The sequence below is a fragment of the Typopeltis vanoorti genome, chromosome 5, assembly GCF_054136105.1.
Source record: "Typopeltis vanoorti isolate ZY-2024b chromosome 5, IOZ_Tvanoo_1.0, whole genome shotgun sequence".
NCBI lineage: Eukaryota > Metazoa > Arthropoda > Arachnida > Uropygi > Thelyphonidae > Typopeltis > Typopeltis vanoorti.
Genome location: NC_143553.1, coordinates 83,406,520 through 83,430,299, shown reverse-complemented (window position 1 = coordinate 83,430,299; position 23,780 = coordinate 83,406,520). Strand labels below are relative to the sequence as shown.

At 35.9% G+C, this 23,780-nt stretch overlaps 1 protein-coding gene across 2 annotated transcripts in view; it reads left to right on the top strand.

Annotated features, from left to right (window-relative positions):
- Kdm5 (Lysine demethylase 5) overlaps window positions 1–23,780 on the top strand; it is a 561,081-nt gene that overhangs the window by 468,093 nt on the left and 69,208 nt on the right. For both annotated transcript variants that reach the window (XM_090393222.1, XM_090393221.1), the window contains one exon: window positions 22,841–23,000. In XM_090393222.1, the coding sequence (XP_090249348.1) occupies window positions 22,841–23,000 (160 nt within the window). The remainder of the gene's footprint in view (window positions 1–22,840; window positions 23,001–23,780) is intronic.

Sequence of the window (23,780 nt, the reverse complement as noted above, 5' to 3'; positions counted from 1 at the left end):
AGTATACACATATATACAAAGAAACAAGCTGCACTACAATCTAAATGGCATGCTGAAGTTACATGGACTTAGTCAACTGTTGAAACTACTGGCCTGACCTCTGGTGGAAAAAAAAAAACTACATCAAAGCTAAAGTCCTGTTATTATATTATTATCTATTGGGTTACTAAATTAAATTAAGTAGAGAGCAACACGTTCACACTGAGAAATTTTTACTTATATAACTATATGTATAAATTAGAACAAACCAGTATGGATGGTAGCCAGTAAAATCTGAAAAATTGCTTAGATTCTTGGTTTGCTGGAAAACTTGAACTAAGTTGGCTTAATGTGTGTGTGTCATTCAAATTCTTGGGATTTTTAAGCCACCGTTATTATTAAGATTAGGTTGGTTAATCAAAATTTTACGGGGTTCTTTTAGTTTCCGTTCATACCTGGTTTTTATATGATGTAAGGAACAAGTACTTTTCCAGTCAGTTTGGTGTAGGGTATTAAGAACATGATCTGAGAGGGCTGCTTTCAAAATTATTAAATTTAATGTGTTGTTTGTGTTCTCTTTTATGAATAGGGATTGTATGTCCAGTTTTCTCGATATAAGGAAAGTTACAAGTGCAATAGATACAATAAATTCCAGGGTGAGCCATTGGGGGGATAGGTTCTTTAGAGGAGTTGAATATGCTTTGTCATTTTATAGGTGGTTTAAAAGTAGCCTTAAGATTATAATGGTGTAGAATTCTATTAATTTTTTCTGATAACCCTTTAATGTATGGGATAGCTATGGTTTTATTGTAATCTATATTATTTTTTTATGAAGTTTAATGAAGAATTTTATTAATAGTATTTTTGCTATAGCCATTATTTATAAATGTATTGCTGTTTGTAGTTCTTGTTTAAGAACTTGTTCATTAGAGCAAATTGTTATAGCCCTGTTTTTGAGGGTGTTAATGACTCCAAGTTTTTGCGAAGGGTAGCGATATGCGTTAACATGTATATATTGTTAGTGTGTAGGCTTGTGGTAAACAGTGAAGGAAAGACTGCCTGAGGGAAGACTTGTGACAGTGTATCCAGGAAAGGAAGCTATTTATGATTTTCAATTTCAGTAGTAAATTGTATGCGCTCATGTTGTTTGTTCAGGTGGCTAAGGAATGTGTTTAACGTTTGGCGGCCATGTGGCCGGATAACGAGAACATTGTCGACGTATCTAAGCCAAACTGTAGGTTTTAAAGTAAAGAAATCTCGAGCATGTTGCTCAAAAACTTCCATATAAAAGTTAGCAATTGGGGGGGGGGGGGTTGTGGTGAGCCCATGGCTGTACCTTCTTTTCTAGGTAAAAATTATTTTGCCATACAAAGTAACTGGAACATAGTACATGGACAAAGAGAGCCGTGATGTCGGGTGGAAATTTGTTCTGTAAGAGAAGTATTGTGTCGCTGATTGGGACATTCATGACAAGGGCAGAAATGTCAAACTGACTAATAAATCATCTTTGTCAAGTGTTATGCTTTTAATTTTGTTTATGAAGTGTTGTGTGTTCTTTATATAGGAGGGGGAAATGACCTACAAACTCCTTGAGTTTAGACGCCAATTTCTTGTCTAGGTGATAATGTCTGTACTCTCAACTATCGGCCGAAGTTTTTGTAAGATTGCTACATATGGTTTTCTTTTTATTTAAAGCATTGCTGGTTTCTAAATGAATTTTATCAGCTATTTTATTTGGAAGAGACTTAATGCCTCTTTCTATGTGGCATATAACATCCAGTTTATTAATAGATCTAGGTACTACTGCAAAGTTTAGGTCGATATTAAGTAATGTAAGTTCACCATTATTTAGGGTGTGGCTAGATAGGTTGATCACATGAAAATTTCCTGCATGTGGTTGGTCGCTTCTAATCCCATTTGTTTGTTTCACTGTTAGAGTTATTTGCTGGGGAAAGAGATATTCTGATTAGTTAGATTCATATGATTGTCATTCAAATTTAACCTTAACTTTTTTCTTTGTTACTTTCCAGAATATATTTAGCTGAATTAAAAAATTACCAGTGATTCTCTCAAGCTCATTCAAAATATCTCGATTCATATAACTAGAGAGTGTTCAGATTGTAGATTTAAAACTTGATTTTTTTTTTTTGGTCATTGCTAGGTTTTTACAGGCTGTTTGAATTTGTTTCTTAAGTATTGCTTTCTCTGTATGTGCGTAGATACGAAGTGCTTTGGCAGAAGTAAATTTCTTTTTCAGCTTGATGCAGTTAGGAATAAGATTGCTGTCTCTGGTAGTTGTTTCCATAATTTTTGAAAATGTATTATGATCACTGTGTTAGCATGAAGGAAAGGATTCTTATTAATCTCCTCCATTTATAGTAATGTAATACAGCATGCAGTTTAATATTATTTTGTGTAATTAAATTAATTGCCTTCATCTCCATAAAGAGAATACAAAAATTCATGTTAAAATAATTTTATAATGTATAAAAATACAGTAATCCCTTGATTAGTGCGTCATTTTTTTTTTTTCAATGCCCAAATTCGATTAGTGCGCCTATATACATCTTAAAATTAAATGTTACAGATTTTAAAAATTTTCTATCTGTACATTTTTATGTCTAACTATTTTAAAAAATCGCTCACTGAAATAATTTAGATACCACTTTAAAACATTTTACAAAATTATTTGTAATGGCATACTACACTTCTTCCATGTATACTATGTTCCAAATTTTTACTGCTAAAATTTATGTAGTCTGCTGTAGTATGCTCACATATTTGAGACTCTTCGACACTTCTGCACATGTCACAAAAAGGAGAATTCATTCCGATAATAGGGTAATCAATCTGTCTTCTCGGATGAGTTGTTTATTATTACACGTCAGAAAATTAACTTCTCTTTTATGATCGTTGTCGTTTTTAAAGTGTTAACTATTTTGCTTGTATAACAGTTGGGAAATTTTATCTATAAAGCACGTGATTTTGCTTGTTGGCAACCAATTCATACATCCTTCATTTCTTTCTCCCCTTCAATGATAACGTCCAAGAGTTAATTAAATCTCATTCTGAAGAATTGAGTGATTCTGACCTGCTAAATTTAGATGCACAGCGGGAAGATCCCGAAGAATATAAAGAAAATTTAACCACTGATAGTCAACCAAAAGAGATTTCACAGAAACAATTTCAAAATATTTTTTGTACAATCGATGTTTTTAAGCAGCAGTGCTTAGAGGCTGACCCTGAAGAGAGAAGCAGTAAAATTTGCAGAAGAGTAGAAGAGGCAATAGGGCCATACTGTCGGTTATATGGAAAAAAAGAGACAAAATGCCCACCAAACTACGTTAGCTCAATTCTTTGTTAAGAACTAGAATAATAAAATTTATATTCTGAATGTTTTATTGTCTTTCAGCTTCATGGTTTCCCTTTAACTAGGCACCGAGACATACCTTAATTCTTTTATAAAAAAAATTAAGGTTCAAAAAAGAAATTTGAGGAACGAATTGTACATTTTCCCATAGGTTATTGTATTCGATTAGTGTGTCTGTTTTAAAGAACGGAACGCATTAGGTGCACTAATCGAGGGATTGTATCATTAAATTCAGCAGTGTATTATATGGTGAGTGACCGTGACAGTATGGAGTTACAGATTTTGAGCTTAAGAATTTATGGGCTGTATATATATCCAGGTAAACCTTGTATAATGCGGTACTTATACAATGCGGTTTCGATATAACCCGGTCTACAATTTCTAGTAACCCTTTATTTTTTTTTTTTTTTTTTTTTCAGATTTTTCACCGCTGGACTTAAAAATCAAATTTTATCTTCATTAAATTTGTGTCTGCCCGTATCACGCAAGTAGATCGAATTTAGTTTTATTGTATCACTGATTAAGGTACTGTACAGAGGGCTTTTGCAGTCTGTGTCATTCTCAACAAATAGTGCAATTAGAGACAGATGGAATAAAAACGACGCCAACTAATAAATCACATGTCCCCTCTCACAGAAACTACGCTGTATAGACTTAAGCAAAATCATATGTGGCACCGAAACACAGTATCTAACTAAAAACTATTGTCCAATTTTTCAATTATGAAATAAGTGTTTTTTTATTGCATTTGAAATTCTCGATGTCATTATGACAGATCACAAAGGCTGACTTAAAATAAAAGACTACCAAGAATTGAAACATGCCATATAATAAATGTGAGTTCATCTGCCACCTCAAACGCAAACAAGAAGCCATAAAATTCGACCAAGGGTTGAAACGTTTGTGTGAGTTGAACCAGTCAGTAAAGAGAAGTTCCATCAGAACGATAAATGACAGCCTGTTGTGAATATGTTATAACTAATAGTGAATGTTGTTATGACAGTTTCAGATGTTATGGAATTCGATTGAAGAGAATTAGCATTTCAACTCAACACGTACCTGTAAATCGTTGACGTGCCAGCAAAATTCTCAGACATGCCATCTGTCATGAGTGCCATAGGTTCGCCATCTAGGGTTTACTGTATAAAATGTTTATTGTTGAAAATTGTCTTTGTTTTCTGCCAGGAAAGCACATTTAAAATCATTAGTGTGTTATTCTCAAGCAGAGCAATTTATTTTCTGGTGAGTTACATATGTAATGCTTTTTTTTTTAATGTAAAAGTTTATTTTTATTGTAATGGCCACTAAAACCGCAACGAAAGGGAAAAAGCCAACATCGAAGAGGAAATTCATTTCTCTCGAAGAAAAAAATTAAAATCTTGGATCGGTTGAAAATTGGAGAAAAACCAGGAGTTGTTGTTGCAAGGACTCTGAATTTAAATGAATCAACAATTTGGACAATCAAACAAAATGAACATAAAATCCGAGAAGCATGGCTTTTATTGCTGGGTCAACAGTAAGTGCAAAGTGCGTTGCTCGTGTTTGCGATATTCTAATAGAAAAAATGGAGAAATCTCTAATGATTTGGATAGAGGATTGCACTCAAAAGAAAATTCCTTTGGATGGACACCTTATTAAGCAAAACGCTCTCAAAGTTTATAAACATTTAAAAGAACTTGATCAAGATTCTTCAGAAGAAATCTCTCAGCATGGATTTTCTGCCAGTAAGGGTTGGTTCGAAAACTTTAAAAAGCGGTTTTCTTTGTATAATCTTAAAATCCAGGGAGAATCAGCATCAGCAGATGTTGAAGCTGCCCGGGAATACCCAGCAGAACTTTTAAAAATCATTAAAGAAGGTGGTTACAGTGCAGACCAGGTGTTCAATGCGGATGAATCTGGGTTATATTGGAAAAAAATGCCAAAACGCACCTATATTTCGAAAAATGAAAGATCAGCTCCTGGATTCAAAGTTTCCAAAGATAGAATTGCTCAACTGTTTTGTAGTAATGCATCAGGTGATTACATGACAAAACCAATGTTTATTAACCGATCTGCAAATCCTCGTGCGATGAAAGGGCTCGACAAGTCCATCCTACCTGTTTATTGGCGGGCCAACAAAAAGGCATGGGTTATAGCTAGCATGTTTGAAAATTGGTTTTTCAAGTGTTTTTTACCCAATGTCGAAATTTACAGAAAGAAAAAGAATATCTACTTCAAAATTCTACTAATTTTAGATAACACACCAGGCCGCCCAACAAATTTAAGCCATCCGAATATTAAAATAACTTTTTTGCCACCTAATACTACTTCACTTATTCAACCACTCGACCAAGGAATAATATCAACATTGAAGTTATATTATATTCGGCAAACATTTCAATTAATTTTGGAAAAAATGGAATCTAATCCAAACATGACACTACCTCAAATGTGGAAAGAGTTTTCAATGTTGAATTGTGTAAAAATTATTTCTCTGTCCATTAAGGAATTACAACCCTCTACATTGAATGCTTGCTGGAAAAAAATATGGCCTGAAGCTGTAATGGAACAAAATTTCGTACCTCCAGTGGATGCCGAGCTACGTCGTATAATAAACATCGCACACATTTTTGGTTGAGAGGACTTTTGCGATATGGTTGAAAACGAAATTAGTAAATTAATTGATGGAGAAACAGATTTAAATGAGGAGGAACTGGTACAATTACTAGATGGCGGGGAAATTCTGCCGAAGATTCTGATTGTGATGAATCCATTAAAGAATTCAGTTTAAAGAAATTAGCAGAAGGATTGGACTTGGCAAGAAAGTTAGGAAGTTATTTTATGGATAATGATCCCTCAGTGGAGCGCTCGGGAAAATTCACAAGACAATTGGATATTTGTTTAGCACCATATTATGAACTTAATAAAAAAATTGCAAAATAGTGGAAAGCAAAGTCTTATTACTGACTTCTTGATGACTAAATCAGCCGAAGTATGCAATGAGAATTATACAAATGATGTCCAAGAGATTTCAAGTGGTGATGACCTCCGGCCACTTAAAGAACATCTACGAAATGTTATTTCTGAAGACAGTGATCACGATTAAAATATGCGCTTTATTTTATTGTGTCTAAAACATTTATGCATTATATGCAATGAAATTTATGTACACTTTGTAATTTTTATAATTTTATACTACGTATTTGTCATAGTTTGTTTTCTTAACTTACGGGAATTACCTGAATTAAATAAAAATATTGTTTTTGTTGGATATGTCATTGTTTATATAATTTAAAAAAAAAACGATTTCGGAACCTAACCCTACTTTTTCTATGTGATCTATGTCTCGTTTAACGTGATTTATATAACGCGCCATTTCTATGGAGCCTAACATCTACGTTATACGAGGGTTACCTGTATATTTTTTAATTTAAATAGTTTGGCACTGTTTAATCACATTGTTTGTCTTACCTATACAAGGAAAGCACTATTAACTTAAACTGGCAGTTTGAATTAAGGCATGTGCAGACATCTAGGAAGCATCACAACTCATAGCAACAACTGTGAACATTTTGTTTGGTTTTTGTTTCAAAAGTTGGAATAGAAAATAGATAGAGATGACAGGAGAGAGTAAAAAGTTAAAGAAAATAATCATACTAATAGATTTAACTTCAAATGAATTGCCATCATAAGGTGTAAATCTAAAGGGAGCCTTTGAATATTGTTTTCACAAGATGTTTTGGAGAAAGTAATTTTTCTCTAGTAATTCATTCTTTAATAATGTATGTGAAAATGGCTATCATTTCAATGTTAATAAATGTAAGCTCATGCACTTTGGTGCGATTAGATATCCAATGTCATATTATATTGGTGGTATTATCCTAGAAGAAACCAATGAGTAGAGATAGGAAGCTGAAGTTCAAGGGTCATATAGCAAAAATTGTAAATACAACTCAGAGAATAATGGCAATGCTGAAACGAACATTGATATGTAAAGGTAAGAAAGTCATTTTGCCTCTTTACAAGGCCTTGATAAGACCTCGCTTGGACTATTGCACATGGGTCTGGTCTCCTGGTTGTTTCCATAGTGATTCTGATACAGTGCAGAGAATGCAAAGGACAGTGTCAAAAATTATATCAGGATTAATTATGGAATACTGATTATAAAGACATTGAGAATTTGTAGGCTGCAGACACTAGCAAACAAGAGAAAGAGGAGTGATATGATTGAGACTTAGAAACTTCTCAAAAGGAGAATTTTAAAACAGATTTTAGTAGATGGGATTTTTCATTTTATGAAGGGTAAGCAAGGGACATGAGGACATCCATGGAAGTTTTGATGTTTTGGGTAGTGTAGTTGTGGTAGCTTGAATCATGAAGAATTCAGGATGTACAGCAGCCAAGAAAGCCTAAACTTGATATGTTCTGCAGATACTCCACTACTTGAAACCTAATTGCTTTCAAAACATGCTCACACTCAAGCACGATGCATTCACCAACAGAGCCAAAAGGACTCATGAATCCAATTCACATCTCACCAGATCGATAAACACTAAGGAGATTTCACAAGGATCTCTGGGGGACACTTGTTCTCCCAGAAATCTTAGATAACGAAGTGCAGTTGCTTGCTCCAAGAGCAATTACAGGTATGCTTAGGGAGTATTTTGTCAGAACATTGACATCATCATCATCTTATGGCCTCAGAATTCCTAGTCATAAAAAATTGTAGCAGAAAATCAATTCCTGTTCACTTTTAAACAGTCTGGAAGATTAAAACAAAATTAAATTTGATGAAAAATACTCCCTAAGCATACCTGTAATTGCTCCAAGAGCAATTACAGGTATGCTTAGGGAGTATTTTGTCAGAATATTGACATCATCATCATCTTATGGCCTCAGAATTCCTAGTCATAAAAAATTGTAGCAGAAAATCAAATCCTGTTCACTTTTAAACAGTCTGGAAGATTAAAACAAAATTAAATTTGATGAAACAGTGCAAGTCTCTATTTGTTTTGTTTTATTTTTATGTAACTGTCACCTATTAATGTTTCTAAACCTGTAGCACATTGTACACCAGCAGGCAATAAGTTTTAAATTTATTTTTACTAAGGATCAAATATACAACTTTTTCAAGCTATTTTGGGCATTGAGATCACTAAGCAGTGGTCATCTCACAGTAGGAGATAAGATTCTGCTTTTGTAGTGTAGTTGACACTTGAAGGGAAAACATAACATTTGAAGGGAAAAAAACAGAGGTTCTATTCTCATATTCTCATCATGGACTTTTTTAGTTGGTGAATTAGCCAATCTCTAACAAAGGTAGCTAGGTTTTCCCTACCAAAATCTTGGGTGGTTCATTCTGTGCACAGGCAAATTGGCCAGAGTACACATGCAATTAATGGACATAAATACTCTTAGTGGATAGATGGTGTAGTGTTACCTTTTAGCAATGAGTCCTTAAACTCTGTCGAAGTTGGAAATCAAATATGCTAACAATTTGTCTAAATGGGCTGATATTGGATATCAATAAAGTGTAAACAAGTTGGGAAGTATTCCACTTCTCTCAACCATTTGGTGGGTTAGTGGGTGGAGTGGAGGAGGAAAGAGAAGCAAATTGGAGCTAACCACATTTTCACTTAGAGTTAATCAGCTTTTTTTTTTTTTTTTTTTTTTTTTTTTTTTTTTTTTTTTTTGTCTAACTTGCTTGGGTTCGAGTGGTTCGAGGTCATTTAACTTCAGAATGGTGATAGAATCATTCCTTTTAGCTTCACTTTAAGCATGTTAGAAAAAGAAAAGTCTGGTTTCAGCAAAAATTTTAAAATCAAATTTTTGCTGATTTTCATCAAACTCTCAATACATATGAATTTATCAACAAATTTCCTCCAAAGTAGGCTCTTATTTGTCAGAATTCCAGTTTTATCAGTCTCTTATTTCATTCTTCTACAGCACTTCTCACCTCATCAATCCACTTAGATCTTAGTCTCCATCTAGATCCTTTTCATTATATCCTAGCCTCGAATGACTTATACTATTAGATTAGCTTTGTTCACACATCCCTGAATGCAAACAGTGTGAAGTTCTTTCCTAATATGTTAATTTTTAATATGATTATGCTATTGATGCCATCTGTTCAATCCTTCAAGTTTTCTCAAAACTCACAGTCCATCAAGTTTAGTATTTTGACTAATTTCTCTCTTATTCCATATTATTTGCTTCCCTGCCATGGTTCTGCTGTCTATTTACCTATTGACATCTTTACTAAAACTTATGCTTAGCCAAAATATATTTTAGTTTATTGATATTGTTTTCATTTTTCCTCATTCAAAATGAATGAGGAAAATGCAAGGACTCACAGAGAAGATGGGCAGCCTTCTGAGGGGGATTATTATTATTGTTCCGGGAAACTCCAAGGAGTCGACAGACTCATCGAGGGAGGCCCTAACATCATGTCTGTAACAACTATTCAACATTCACACAGTATCTGTCATATCTTGCCTTGAACTCATTCACGGTCGTAGCACCCACAACAGACTCTGGAAGCTTATTCCACTCATTCACCACTCTCCAAGTAAAAAACCTAGCTCTAACACCCTTGTCAACCACGCTCTTGCCCAGCTTCCATGCATGGCCCCTAGTCCTCCCACCACCAGTCATATTTTCAAAAATATCTTCTGGATCAATCTTATAAAAACCCTTCAGTAATTTGAATGTCTCAATCATATCACCCCTCCTTCGCCTATCGTCCAATTTCTGCAACCCACAAATCCTCAACCTATTCTCATAAGGTTCATTCCACAGACCTGCTGTCATCTTGGTCGCTCGTCTCTGGACCCTCTCCACTTCCTCCCCATCACAAAGAAACCCTGGTGCCCATAACTGGGCACAGAAGTCCAGATGGGGTCTTATCAAAGCTCGATACAGAGGAACAACAACTTGTTTGTCTCTGCATGTTAAAGTATTTTTCATAAGCCAAGTGATTTGGTGAGCTGTTTTGGTCACTTTTGCAATGTGCCCCCTAAACTTCAACTCCCTATCCACCAGCATGCCCAAATCCCTGGCCTCATCAATCTCCTGGAGTATGGTTCCACCAATGCGATATACTGCTGCTATTCTTTTCACCCCAAAGTGCATAACCTTACACTTTGCCACATTAAACTGACATCCATTTTTCCTAGCCCAGTCCTCCAAACTATCCAAATCATCCTGTAAAATTTTGACATCCTGTGCACTCACAATTGCTCTACCCAACTTTGCATCATCAGCAAACAACTGAACACTTCCTCTCAAATCCTTTCCAATATCATTGATGAACAAATTGAAAAGCAGTGGTCCAAGAACAGAGCCCTGCGGCACTCCACTAGTCACAAGACGTATTTTTGACTCCACTCCTGAATAAACCACTCTCTGGTATCTCTCCTTCAACCACCCTCCTATCCATCTTACCAACCCTATATCTATCCCCATCTGCTCCAGTTTACTGATTAGGGTTCCATGTGGTATCCTGTCAAAGGCCTTGGCAAGGTCCAGTAGTATCACTGTAAACCCATTACCCCTATCCAGTTCAGCCGTCACTGTGTTATAAAACGTGAGCAAGTTACTGAGGCATGATCTACCCTTCACAAAACCATGTTGTCCCCCATACAATATCCCATTTTCATCTATCCAATCCTGTATTCTTTTCTTGACTAATTTCTCTAAGACCTTGACAATGATTCCTGATATGCTAATCGGTCGGTAATTTACAACAGCAGTCTTGGAACCACCTTTATGCAGTGGAACTATTTTCCCCTCCTTCCACCCGCTCGGGACTAACCCAGACCCGAGACTCAAATTAAACAAAATGGTCAAGGGTACTGACAATTCTTTAGCTGCTTCTCATACAACACGAGCTGGTATACCATCCAATCCCACAGATGTATTGACATTGAGGTTATGCAATAGACTACTCACCTCCACTTCATTCACCACAATTCCCGTATAATCTACTGGTTTATTCGTTTCTGCATTGTCACCACCTGGATGATATATTCTTGTAAAGTGCTCACTCAGTAACTTAACTATCTCAACTGATTCAGTTACCTCCCTACCATCGGCATTCTTTAAAATCATTCTGCCATGTACATTTTTCCTTTTACTTGCTACATATCTAAAAAACTGTTTAGGATTCTCTTTAGCCTGCATGGCCAATGTTCTTTCGTAATCCTTTTTTGCTTTTCTTACCACACTCATCACCCTTCTGGCCTGCGCTTTATGCCGGTCACCTTTCTCCTTAAATTCCCTCCATAGTTGTTTCTTTTTTTGCAGCTCAAGCTTAATGGTGTTATTCATCCATTTAACCCCTACTTGATTTATTATTCGGACTCTAGGTATACAGTCAGCCATTGCTTCATGCAAGCACTTCTTAACTACCTCCAATGCATTATCAACTTCTAGTCCTTGCAGTTGTACATGCCATGGCACTGAGCCAATCAAACTCCTAAGCTTGTCATACTTTCCAGCCCAATAATTCCACATGTAGAATTTTCCTAATTGAAAATTCTACACCTTTAGCCACCTCCCAAGTCAAGACCCTATGATCACTCTCACCGATTGGTGGCAATGGTCATATTTGTTACAGCCAAATCCTCAGATGTAATTACTAGGTCAAGCACTCTCTGATCCCTAGTATTTTCCATTACATGCTGTCGCAGATAGTTATCCTTTAATAACCGCATAAAATCCAATTCCTTCTTCCCGTGTGTCCTCTCCTCACTCCAATCAATGCGACCATAGTTGAAATCTCCCATAATAATCACCCTCCTTCCACTCATTTCTTCTATTTGCTTGTGCATACTGTCACCACCATTTTTTCCATCACCTGGTCTATAGCAGCACCCAATTGTATATTTAGTTCTGCTCGCCACAATCTCACACCAAATGGCCTCAAATGTGCTCTTTTCTCTATCCTGCAATTCAACTTCTATTCTCCTTGGCTGTAGCTCATCAGCTATCATCAACAATACTCCTCCCCCCATTTTATTCTCTCTGTCATTCCTGAACACACTATACCCATCACATTCAATCCCACTAGCTATATCATCTACAGTCAGCCATGTTTCACTAATACCAATAACCTGTGGTCTGGAAGTGCCAACCATGGCCAAAAACTCTTCCTTCTTGTTCCTAACACTCCTAGTATTAGTGTACATGAATTTAAGATCCCCATTAGCCCCAACCCTACCTTGATGCCTTATATTAACTATCCCACTCTGGTTTGTTGTCCTTATTTGCTCTAGCATATTATATTCATTCTTACATTCAACTGCCTTCCTAAGGACTGTATATCTACTCCCCCCCCCCTTAACAAATCTAGTTTCCCTGAATTTGCACATCCACTACATTCAGCAACACTTTCTCAAGTCTTCTTACACCATAACCATTCAAATGTAAGCCATCCATCTTATATAGATCCTTTCGCCCATCAAACTCACTCCACACGTCCACAAATTCCACACCACTCGTCATACATAACCCACGCATAAAGTCATTCGCAATTATGGCCCTCCTTTTAAACATTTCACTGTCATACCGTGGCAAAAGACTACTCATTCTAACTCTCTCACTCTTTTCTTTTGCTACCTCAAACAATTCATTCAGGTCTTCTATCATTTCCATTTTATCTCCTTTCAAATCATTCGTACCTGCCACAACAATCATTTCTTTCACCCTTTCCTTTTGCTCTCTAATAGACTCAGTTATATCCTTTATGGTCGCACCAGGTTGGTACGATTTTGTCAAATCCTCTACTAACACACCTCGTACTAACGAGACTGCATACAGCACTCTATCCTTCATTTTGTTCATGTTCACATTCATACGCCTATTTTTCCTGTCATACCTTTTGTTATTGGTTGGTTCATTCAGTCTACTTTTGTTCATGCACTCTAGCTGCTGTTTTGCCCTTTCTATCGCACCATTCAACAACGCGATCTCACTCAATGCATCTATCTCATCTTTTTTATTCTCTGAGAAACCATTAATACTATCATTCACACTTTCTACATTCACACTCATAATTCTCATGTACAACCTTGCCGTTTCTTTTCATATCGCTATTTTCTTCATTGGTGCAGAACATCAGTAGAGTGGAAGTGACAGAGGCCATGAAGAGAATGAGGAATGGAAAATCAGTGGGCCCCCGACAGGATTCCACTCTAGGCATGGAAGGCACTGGGGGAAGAGGGAATTGACCTGCTGTGGGACCTGTTCATGAAAGTTTGTCAACAGGAAAATATAATGTCCCACACAATGAAAATCCTAGAAAGGGTTCTTGATGGAAGATTGAGGAAGGAGGTGGAGATTGCAAAGGAACAATTTGGCTTCATGCCTGGTAGATCAACAACAGATGCTATCTTTGGGTTACGGCAGATGGTGGAAAAGTTTCAAGAGAAACAACGGGAGCTATATCTAGCATTTATTGATCTGGAGAAAGCATACGATAGAGAGCCAAGGCAAGAAGTCTGGAGGTGTCTGAGAGAGAAGAAGGTTCTGGAGAAATATGTCAGGTTGGTGCGGGAGATGTACAGAAATGTGAAGACAAGTGTTCGGACCTGTCTGGGACAGACAGAAAGTTTTCAAGTAACAGATGGCTTGCATCAAGGGTCATTAAATCCATTTCTGTTTAACATTGTGATGGAGGTGGTGACGGAGGAGGTGAGAGAAGATGCGCCTTGGACAATGTTGTATGCAGATGACATCTTGCTGTGTGCAGATTCAAGAGAAGAAGCAGGAACTAAACTGGAAAGATGGAGAAAAGTACTGGAAGAGAGAGGTATGAGACTGAGCAGAAGTAAGACAGAGTATATATGTTGCACAGTGGGCGGTGGCCAGGAGACAGATCTGGAGCTGGAAAGAAATGTCTTCAGGAAGGTGAGGGACTTTAGATACTTAGGTTCAATAGCGGAAGAAGTAGAGGGGCTGAGAAGGAAGTGGGATGCAGGATACAAGCGGGTTGGAGGAACTGGAGGGAGATGGCTAGAGTGTTATGTGATAAGAGGGTGCTGATCAATCTGAAAGGCAAAATCTATAGGACAGTAGTGAGGCTAGCTATGACGTATGCTATAGAAACTGTGGTCCTGAGGAAAAATAACATCAGTAGGATGGAAGCAGCAGAGATGAGAATGCTTAGGTGGATGTGCGGTGTGACCAGAAAGGATCATCTGAGAAATGACTATGTGAGGGGGAACTGTGAAAGTTACAAACTTAGGAGCGAAGATACAGGAGGCAAGGTTGAGATGGTTTGGTCATGTGATGAGGAGGGAGGACGAATATGTGGGAAGAAGGGTCCTCCTTCCTTGCAGATGGATGTGCAAGGAAGGAGGAAGCATGGGCAGCCAAAGAAGAGATGGAGGGAGCTGGTAGAAGAGGATTTGAGGATGAAGAACTTGGATGTGGTGACAACCCAAGACAGGAGGATGTGGAGGAGACTCATCACAACAGTGACCCCACTTAAGTGGGAGAAGCTGCAGAAGAAGATATTGATGTTTTCATTGTTCCTGCTTATTTTCTTACTTTGTCATATTATTGCTGATTTTCATATCAGATTATTATAGCAGTTTTTCTCTTCTTCTTCTTCTTCTCCTCTCCCTTAGTCCTAAATGGACCTTTGGATCATTCATGGCTGGTAGGTGATATTCTTTGTTAGCCTCCTCCAATCATCTTGGTCTCTTGTTCTTGATGTCAGTTGAGAAAGGGAGGAATTTGTCCATTTTTTGATGTTATCAGTCCATTTTAATTGAGGTCGGCCCCTAACCCTTGGTCCTAGAATGGTTCCTTCTAGTGTTTGCTTTAGAATGCCATTAGCCCTCTCCAAATGTCCGAACCATTTCATCTGTCTTCTTCTGATGACTGTCAGAATATTTTCCCTTCTCCTCCCGTCTAGTGAATCAATCAGTTTTCAGACATTTTCATTGGTTTTGTGAGCCGTATAGGGAATTCTCAAAAGTCTTCTGTAAGTTTTCATTTCAAAAGACAGGAGTCTCCTCTCATCTTCCCTCAATAAAGTCCAGTCCTCACAACCACACAAGAGGATAGAATTCACCAAGGTGTCAATTAGTCTTAGTGTGGTTGTGATTGCTATTCTGTTATCTCCCCACAATGGTTTTAACTTCTCTAAGGCCACAGTTGCCTTAGCAATTCGGTATGGAATGTCGGTTTTTCAACGACCATCTTGACTCAACGTGAAGATAAGTGAACTTGTTTACATTCTCAATTTGTTTGTTGCCAATTTGTATCATTAAGAATTCAATGTCTGATTTTGAGTTATCGTTGTTTTTGTTTTTTGTAGGTTTATGTATAATCCATGTTTTTTTAATATTCTGAAAACTCAGCTGGTTATCTCTTGTAATTCTTCTTCACTTTCTGCCAGAAGATCAATATCGTCTGCAAAACGTAAGTTATTTATTCTTAGTCCACCAACTACTATTCCAGTGTCATATTCATGAAGAGCTTCATCTATGACATATTCCAGAAAACAATTAAAAAGAAGAGGGGACAAGATGCATCCCTGTCTCCCCCCCCCCAGTTCTGCCCGGAACAGTTGACTGCTGTAATTCTTAATTTCAATTCTCATATCAGATGAGGAATAAAGAGATTTAATAATCCTAATGATTTTGTTGTCAATACCATAATGTTCTAAAATTTTCCATAATGCCTCATGCCATATTAAGTCAAACGCTTTTTGAAGATCTAAAAAGTTGACAGATTATTTTGTTATGTTCTATATATATTTCGCCTAGTATGTATATTGTAAAAATATGGTCGATTGTACTTCCGGAAACCCGCTTGTTCATCTGATAGCTTTCTATTTTCTTTTCAATTCTTGACAATAGTATTTGTAACAGGATTTTGCTTGGATGACTAATAAGGCTTATTGTTCTGTAGTTGCTACATTTATTGCTGTTTCCCTTTTTAGGAATAGGTACAAGGACAGAAGTCTGCCAATCAGAAGGCCAAGTCTGTGTTCCATACGTCCATAGCAGTTTTTCAGTTTCACAAAATAATTATAAAGATTTGTAATGGAGAAAAACAGCTGAGTCTTCAGGTTTTCAATCTTCAGTTTTGATACCAAGTTTAATTCCATTTTCCTGTATAAATTTCCTGTATAAATGTGATTCATATAAATAATGAATAGGAATATTTTTTTACCTTTGTCTAAGGTTACTTATTTCACATCACTGTCTTTCACACCAAACCATCTTCTTCATTCCTAATTGTTGATCTACAACTTAAATATAGACTATTGCTCTATATAAAATCCCATTATGCCACACATAGTTGATTCAAACTCACAGGGACCAGGGATATAGCAATATAGGGACTAGGGATATATCTCTATAGCAAGCTATCCACTAGATTGTTCTAGTGGATAGCTTGCTATAGAGAATTTCTTTTAGCATATCATTATAATGGGACTGTGGTTGGGACCTTTTCAGCAGTTTGTAGTGGTGTTTGCATATAGCAAGAGTTCACTATACTCATTTTGACCAGCTTTTTTTCTGTCAACTTAATATACCTCTTTTCCAGATCTATAAAAACATACTGATTCTGGTTATATTCCTATAATTCTTGATCCTGACCTCTTGTGTGAATGAATGAGCCCAGGCTTCTTCCTCATGTTTTCTTTTACAAATTATTCTTAGTCTATACTGAAGTATGCTTGTATAAATCTTATCTGGAACACTCGGGATATATTTCTCTGTAATTTTTGGTTCTTATTCCTGTTTTATAGATGGGTGCTATGAAATCTGTGTTATAATCATCTAGACTATGATCTTCTAGCCAGTCCTTCTGAATTATGTAGTGTAGCTACTGTGAAACTTCTATATTTCTTGTTAAATATCATCTACTCGAGTGGCACTTTTTGGTTTGTTTCTGGTGACTTCTCTATCTTGAATACTGATATGTATTCCTCTTGAAGATTTCACTCACTGTTCTATCACTGCTTATTTCATTGAGATTTTCATTGTAATTTCTCCAGACATCCAGAATGCCTTCAGTTTTTATGTCACCTTTATCATTTACAATTTTTTTTCTAGTAATCTTTTTTTGATAGCTCCAGAACCTTTTTGTTGCCATGATAGTTATCTTCTGTATTTGTGCCCAAGCATTCCCAGGACTTTTATTTTACTTTTATGAATAGCTTACTTTAATTTTTCTCTGTATTCTTTTACAGCACCTGATGACTTACTTTACAGGAACTTTCCATATGATTTGTGCATTTTCAGGATGCTTCTTGACTTGACTTCTTGACAGAGTCCACTATTAGTTGGAATTTTTCTATCCTTTCAGCTAACTTTGTCATATGCCTCACATTTTGCCATTTAATTTAAGGTTTTGTTCTTGTTTGCGAACTCTTTTCTTGAATAATATTTGTATATTTAAATCTGCAGTTCACTGTGAAAGCTGTTTGACTGTGATTCTTTTTAAAACTTTAGTTTCAATGTGATAACCAGTTAATTGTCAGCTCAATAAACACGGGTGTCATGTCACTTCCTATTTCAAATCCCCTATGTACCTCATTGTTCAAATTTCTTATTTTGAAATATACCATTTCACTCCATTTTTGTTTTGTGGTGAATGCTATAGTTATCTTTTTTCCTTTTCCTGATCAATATCTCCATTGATATTGGAATTTTTCTTTGGGTGAAAAAAAAAACCTGGGTTCTAAATCCATCCAGGACATACAGAATTTTTATAAGGACATTTTGAAATGAAAGTTCAGTTAGCTGGTCTTATTGACAGTGGAGATGACAGTTTTCCCTCTTAGAACATTTTTCATCCTATAAAACAGGCTGACTGGCCAGTGTATTAACAGATTTAATACACTGGCCACAGAGCCTAGGTTTATCTGCCTGTAATTCCAGATAACAGCCTGATCACTATTACTTGAATAAAACATCATATATTATGTTAACTATTTTATTCTAGTCTGCTAGTTCCATTTCTTGTGTGTTGCTTTGTCTTACACAGATGTCCCTTCCATTCTGTGAAAATTAAGTTTGGCTTTTTACTATTTATCCACAACAGTGGTGTTTAATTAAGTGTGCATCCCAGCTGGTATGATAATTTATCACAATTGTACCTGAAATGATTAAAGTGTCTATAATTGAACTTAAAGCACCATACTGTTTGGTCTGCTGGATTCCAGATATCTAGTCAGTACTATCGAATGAATTTTCATTCAGATTTGAGAATTGCCTGTTTTGTAATTTATCGTAGTGCATTATTTCATTATCACTGTATTTACTATATTGAAAGTGTAAAAATAGGTGAAATTGGTCATTGTCATTTGATCTGCTTGTCAAATTTTTTTTTTTCTTTCTGGCATGTGAAATATCCATGCACTCTTTGCGAAGTTAATATAGTTTATTAATCTGAGCTTGCAGTTTACATATAAAAATAATATCCCTTAACAATAAATAGTTCAGTTTTATATAATGTTCTTTTCCACATCAAAAATTGAAGATTTTAAAAATGGGGTATTAACTTTTATCGCTATCTGGCACTTTAATTAGCCTAGATAGTCCTTTTTTTTTACAAGCATTCAAGTGTCTGATACTTTAGAATTATTAAGGAAAAATTTCACTCCAGATGTTATAAAACTATTTAGCTTTACAATCAATGCAGGATATTTCACATGTATATAGCCAGAATGAAATGGCAGTAGGTTCTTCAGTCTTGTCTACTCTTGCATAATTTAGTATGTGCAATATTTTGGGCATCACATGACACACAATTTACAGATAAAAAAAAATACTATTGGTAGTGGCAGTAGACAGTGTTGTGTGTTGATAGTAGTAGTAGTTTTGTAGTATGTAGTCAAGGATTAATAGAAGGTTGGAGGTTTATAGGAAGTGAGTTGTGTAGTAGAGTATGTTCTCCTATGATGAGTCCAAGCACTACTTGGAGGTCTCATGTAATAATAATAATAATCGCATTCTGAAGTTTGTTTGCTCTCTTTGGTTTTCAAAGGATGCCCTCTTGTCCTTTCTCCATTCTCCATAAATTGAAAAATTAAATCTTTTGAAATCCTGTATGACCTTTTCAGAAGTTTGTAAGTCTCAATCATATCACCCCCTCTTTCTCCTGTTTGCTAGTGTCTGCAGTCTACTCAAAAAAAAAATAAAGACCACTGTTACTTATTATCTCTACTTATAGTAGAGATAATAAGTAACGGTGGTCTTTATTTCCAGATTTTTTGAGTAGGCATTCATTATTCATAATTTCACATTCAGGATTGTGAAATACTTCATAATCAGTATTTCACAATCCTGGTATCATTTTTAACACTCTCCTGTGTACTCTCTCCAATATATATCAGAATCACAATGGAAACCAGGAGACTAGATCCGTGCACAATAGTCCAAGTGAGGTCTTATCAAGACCTTGTAAAGAGGCAAAATGACATCCTTATCTTTACATGTGAACATTTGTTTCAGCATTGCAATTATCTTTTGAGTTGTGTTTGCAATCTTTGTTACATGTCCCCAAACTTCAACTTCCTATCTACTAACACTCCAAGATCCTTAGCCTCATCAGTTTCTTCAAACATAATCCCACCAATATAATATGACATTGTATCTAATCATGCCGAAGTGAATGAGTTTACATTTACTGACATCCATTTTGCAAGTACTGCATATCAGCAGTACATTCCTGATTACCCTACCTATCTTTCCGTCATCAACAAATAGCTGTGTGTCGCTTGTCAAATCCCAATATCGTTAATGTACAGATTGAATAACAGTGGACCAAGCACTGATCCTTGTGGTACACCACTGGTTACCTTAAATCTTGCAGACTCATATCCCCCCGTATACCACTTTTTGATATCTGTCAGTCAGCCATCCTCTTATCCATGCTAATATTCTATAACACAAACCCATTTTCTCCATTTTATGCAAGAGTCTATTATGCTGTATTCTGTCAAAGCCTTAGCAAAATCCAAAAGTATCATTGTGTATCCATTCCCCTTGTCTAGTTCAATGGTAACATTGTTATAGAATATGAGCAAGTTGCTAAAACATGACCTTCCCTTAGTAAACCCATGTTGTTCATTGCAAAGTAGATTCACTGTCAACCCATTTCTGAATGCGAGCCCTAACCAATTTTTCCAAAATCTTTACCACCACTCCTGAGATACTAATTGGTCAATAGTTGGATATATTGATCTTTGCACCCCTTGTGCAATGGAATTACCATACATTCCTGTGGAATATTCCCTCTTCTGAGACTCATATTAAACAGCCTGGTTAAAGGAATAGCCAGTTCAGCTGAACTCTCTTTTAGCACATGTGCTAATATTCCATCAGTCGCTATTGCTAAATTCTTATTCAGTTTGTGCAACAGCTCTAATACCTTATACATCTGAGTTTCTTCATCCAGTGAAGAGGTAGCAGTGAGCTCAATGTTACATACACCAGATTGATAGCTTTTAACAAAATGGGCACTCATTAGCTAAACAACCTCTTCTGCATCTGTAACCCTCACGCCATCTGGATTTAGAAGAGTTACCCTTAGATATTTGTTCTTTCTTTTACTTGCAGCATATCAATAGAATTCTTTGGGGTTATCTTTAGCTTGTAGAGCCAGTTTCTTTTCATACTCAGACTTTGCTTTCCATATAACAGTTGTGACTATTCTAGCCTGCTGCTTATAATTTTCATAATGCACATGGTATTCCTTCCACATCATCCTTTTCTTATAAATCTCTTGCTTAAAAGATTACACATCCATTTGACTCCTGCCCTATTTATGCTTAACTCTTGGGGGACACACATGCTCTGATATTGCATCATTTAAGTATTGTTCAAATGCTTTCCATGCACTGTTGATATTCTTCCCATCCAGCAACTGATTCCATTCCACTGAACTTAGTATATTATTACTCCTCAATTAGTCATAATTTCCTGCTTTGTAGTTCAGCATGTAACTCTTTCTGAATGGAACATTCATGAACTTAGTCACTTCCCGAGTGAGTACTGCATGATCACTATCACCAACCTGAGGCAGAATAGTTATGTCTTTAACTGAAACACCCTCTGACACTATAATCAAATCTAACACCCTTTGACCTCGAGTTCCTTCTGTCACATGCTGCTTGAGGAAGGTGCCCCGCAACAGTTCAATAAATGCATTTTCATTCTTCTCATGAGATTCTACTGCTATCCAATCAATATTTGTATAATTAAAGTCTCCCATTATGATTACTCTTTTCACACCCATCTTTTCTATTTGGTGATGCATTTCTTTGTCACTAGCAACTGATCCACCAGGTCTGTAACAACTCCCCACTATGTAATTGATCTTGTTAGATTCCACCTCACACCGGATGACTTCAAACTCACTGCCACATGAAATAGTTAGTAGTGGTAGTACTACAATCATAGGTCTCAACTCTAACTGGATTCATGTCATCAGATATCATTAGCAGCATGTCCCCTCCTCTCATATTCTATGATATCATAGAGTGGGATAAAAGCACCATTCCGTAGAGGAGAATTTCTGCTCCCTAGTTATTAAAGAAGCCACAACAGTTGCCCATTTAGTACAAAACCTTAACAGGAACCAAGGGTTAATCTTGCCTGAGATCTGGAAGACCCTCATTAGATATCTAAACATACAAGAACTGAATTATAGTGCCAATTATAGAACATTCCTAAATAACAAGTGAAATCATACACACGCTATGCATGTATTGTACGCATTCTGTTTTGTCAAATATAATTGGAATCGGTTGATTTACAGTCTGTAACAGTTTTTAGCTTTAAGTGCCTTATATCAGTTATGTACCCTGAAGATGCCAATAACCTCAGTTGGTGAAACTAGTTGGGATAACATAGTTGTTCTAAAAAAAACTTGATCAATAAATCCCAATAGAAGTCATTTCCATGATCTAAATTACTTAGGATTGGTTAAGATCCTCCAGGTACTCTCCAACTGCATCTGGATAGATGGCTTTGAAATCATTTTTGAATCCACAAGATGATGGCATTATAGATGGAATATGCATGAGGCCACACTTACAATGACAAGTGCCTTTCTTTTTTGCTTGATTCAGATTCAGGTGTGTTCTGCTATTTAATTTAAATATCTCATTGATAATAATGCAAAATAATTTGCTGGACTTGCATAAAATATAATTATTAAATTACATAATCTCACCATCTGAGTATTTATTTATTTATTCCAGAAAAATCAGTATTGACTGTAGCAATTTATATAGCCACACCACAAGATATCTTTGAATTGAAATTACTTTGAATGAATCTGTATCAAGGCACTCTTTGTGGTGTTTGAATAATTAAAATATACATTTCAAAATATGCCAAGTTTGCCAGATAAAATGCTTAAAGTATGAACTGGTATTGCAAAATATCTCTTACTGTAAATTTTAGTATTATATGTAATGATTTTGTTTTCCCTGTGCATTATAAACTTTTGGATATATTGCTAAAAGGAATTTATTTTCAGAGTGAAACTACAGTAGTAATGGATATAGAAACTACAGTTGATATTGATGGTGAAACTGGTATTCCCACTAGTCAAGATGAAAAACAAAATGACAGCCAAGAAATTCCTGTTAACTATAATTTGGAACATGCTTATTCTTCAGCTTCAAAATCTACATCAGGTAAATAATGCTTGAAATTTACATTTTATTCCAATTCCATTTAGTCATATTTAAAAGATGTGTTAGCAAATGTGAACTGAAAAATTAACAAATCTAACTTGAAGAGATAATGATGAGATAAACTCTGAAGAATATCATCGTCATCAAATTCCTGCCATGTACCCTCAAGAGGTGTACAGGATATAATAGTACTATATGAAAAATTTACTTCATTACTAACTTCCTATCTACAATTTTCCTCCAAACCAATCTATTACCTGTCAAAACTCCAACATTATCAGATCTTATATTTCTATCTTCTGAGGCACTTTTTACCATATCAATCCAGCTATAACTTTGTCTTCCTCTGAGTCTTTTTCCCGAAAACTTGGCAAAGAATACTGGTTTTGCTAATCTTTCCTCTCCCATTCTTTTTAAGTGACCATGCCACTGGAGATTACCTCTGCTAACACATTCCTGGATGTTAACAATGTCAAGTTCCTTCCTAATATCCTTGTTTTTAACATGATAATGCAATTGATGCTATCTGTTCATTCTCCTAATCTTTCTCAGGACTCTCATATCTGCAGTCTTTGGTCAAGTATTTTACTTCTGACGCAGCTTTCAGATCTTGAAGTTAAAATTGGTTTGAACACTGTCTTGTATATAACTAATTTGGTGTTTTGACTAATTTCTCTCTTAATCCATATAAATTTATTCAGTGATTCTGTTGTCTATTTCCATATTTAATTTACCATCTTCACTAAAAATCCTGTCTAAGTAGCTGAAATGTTTAACTTG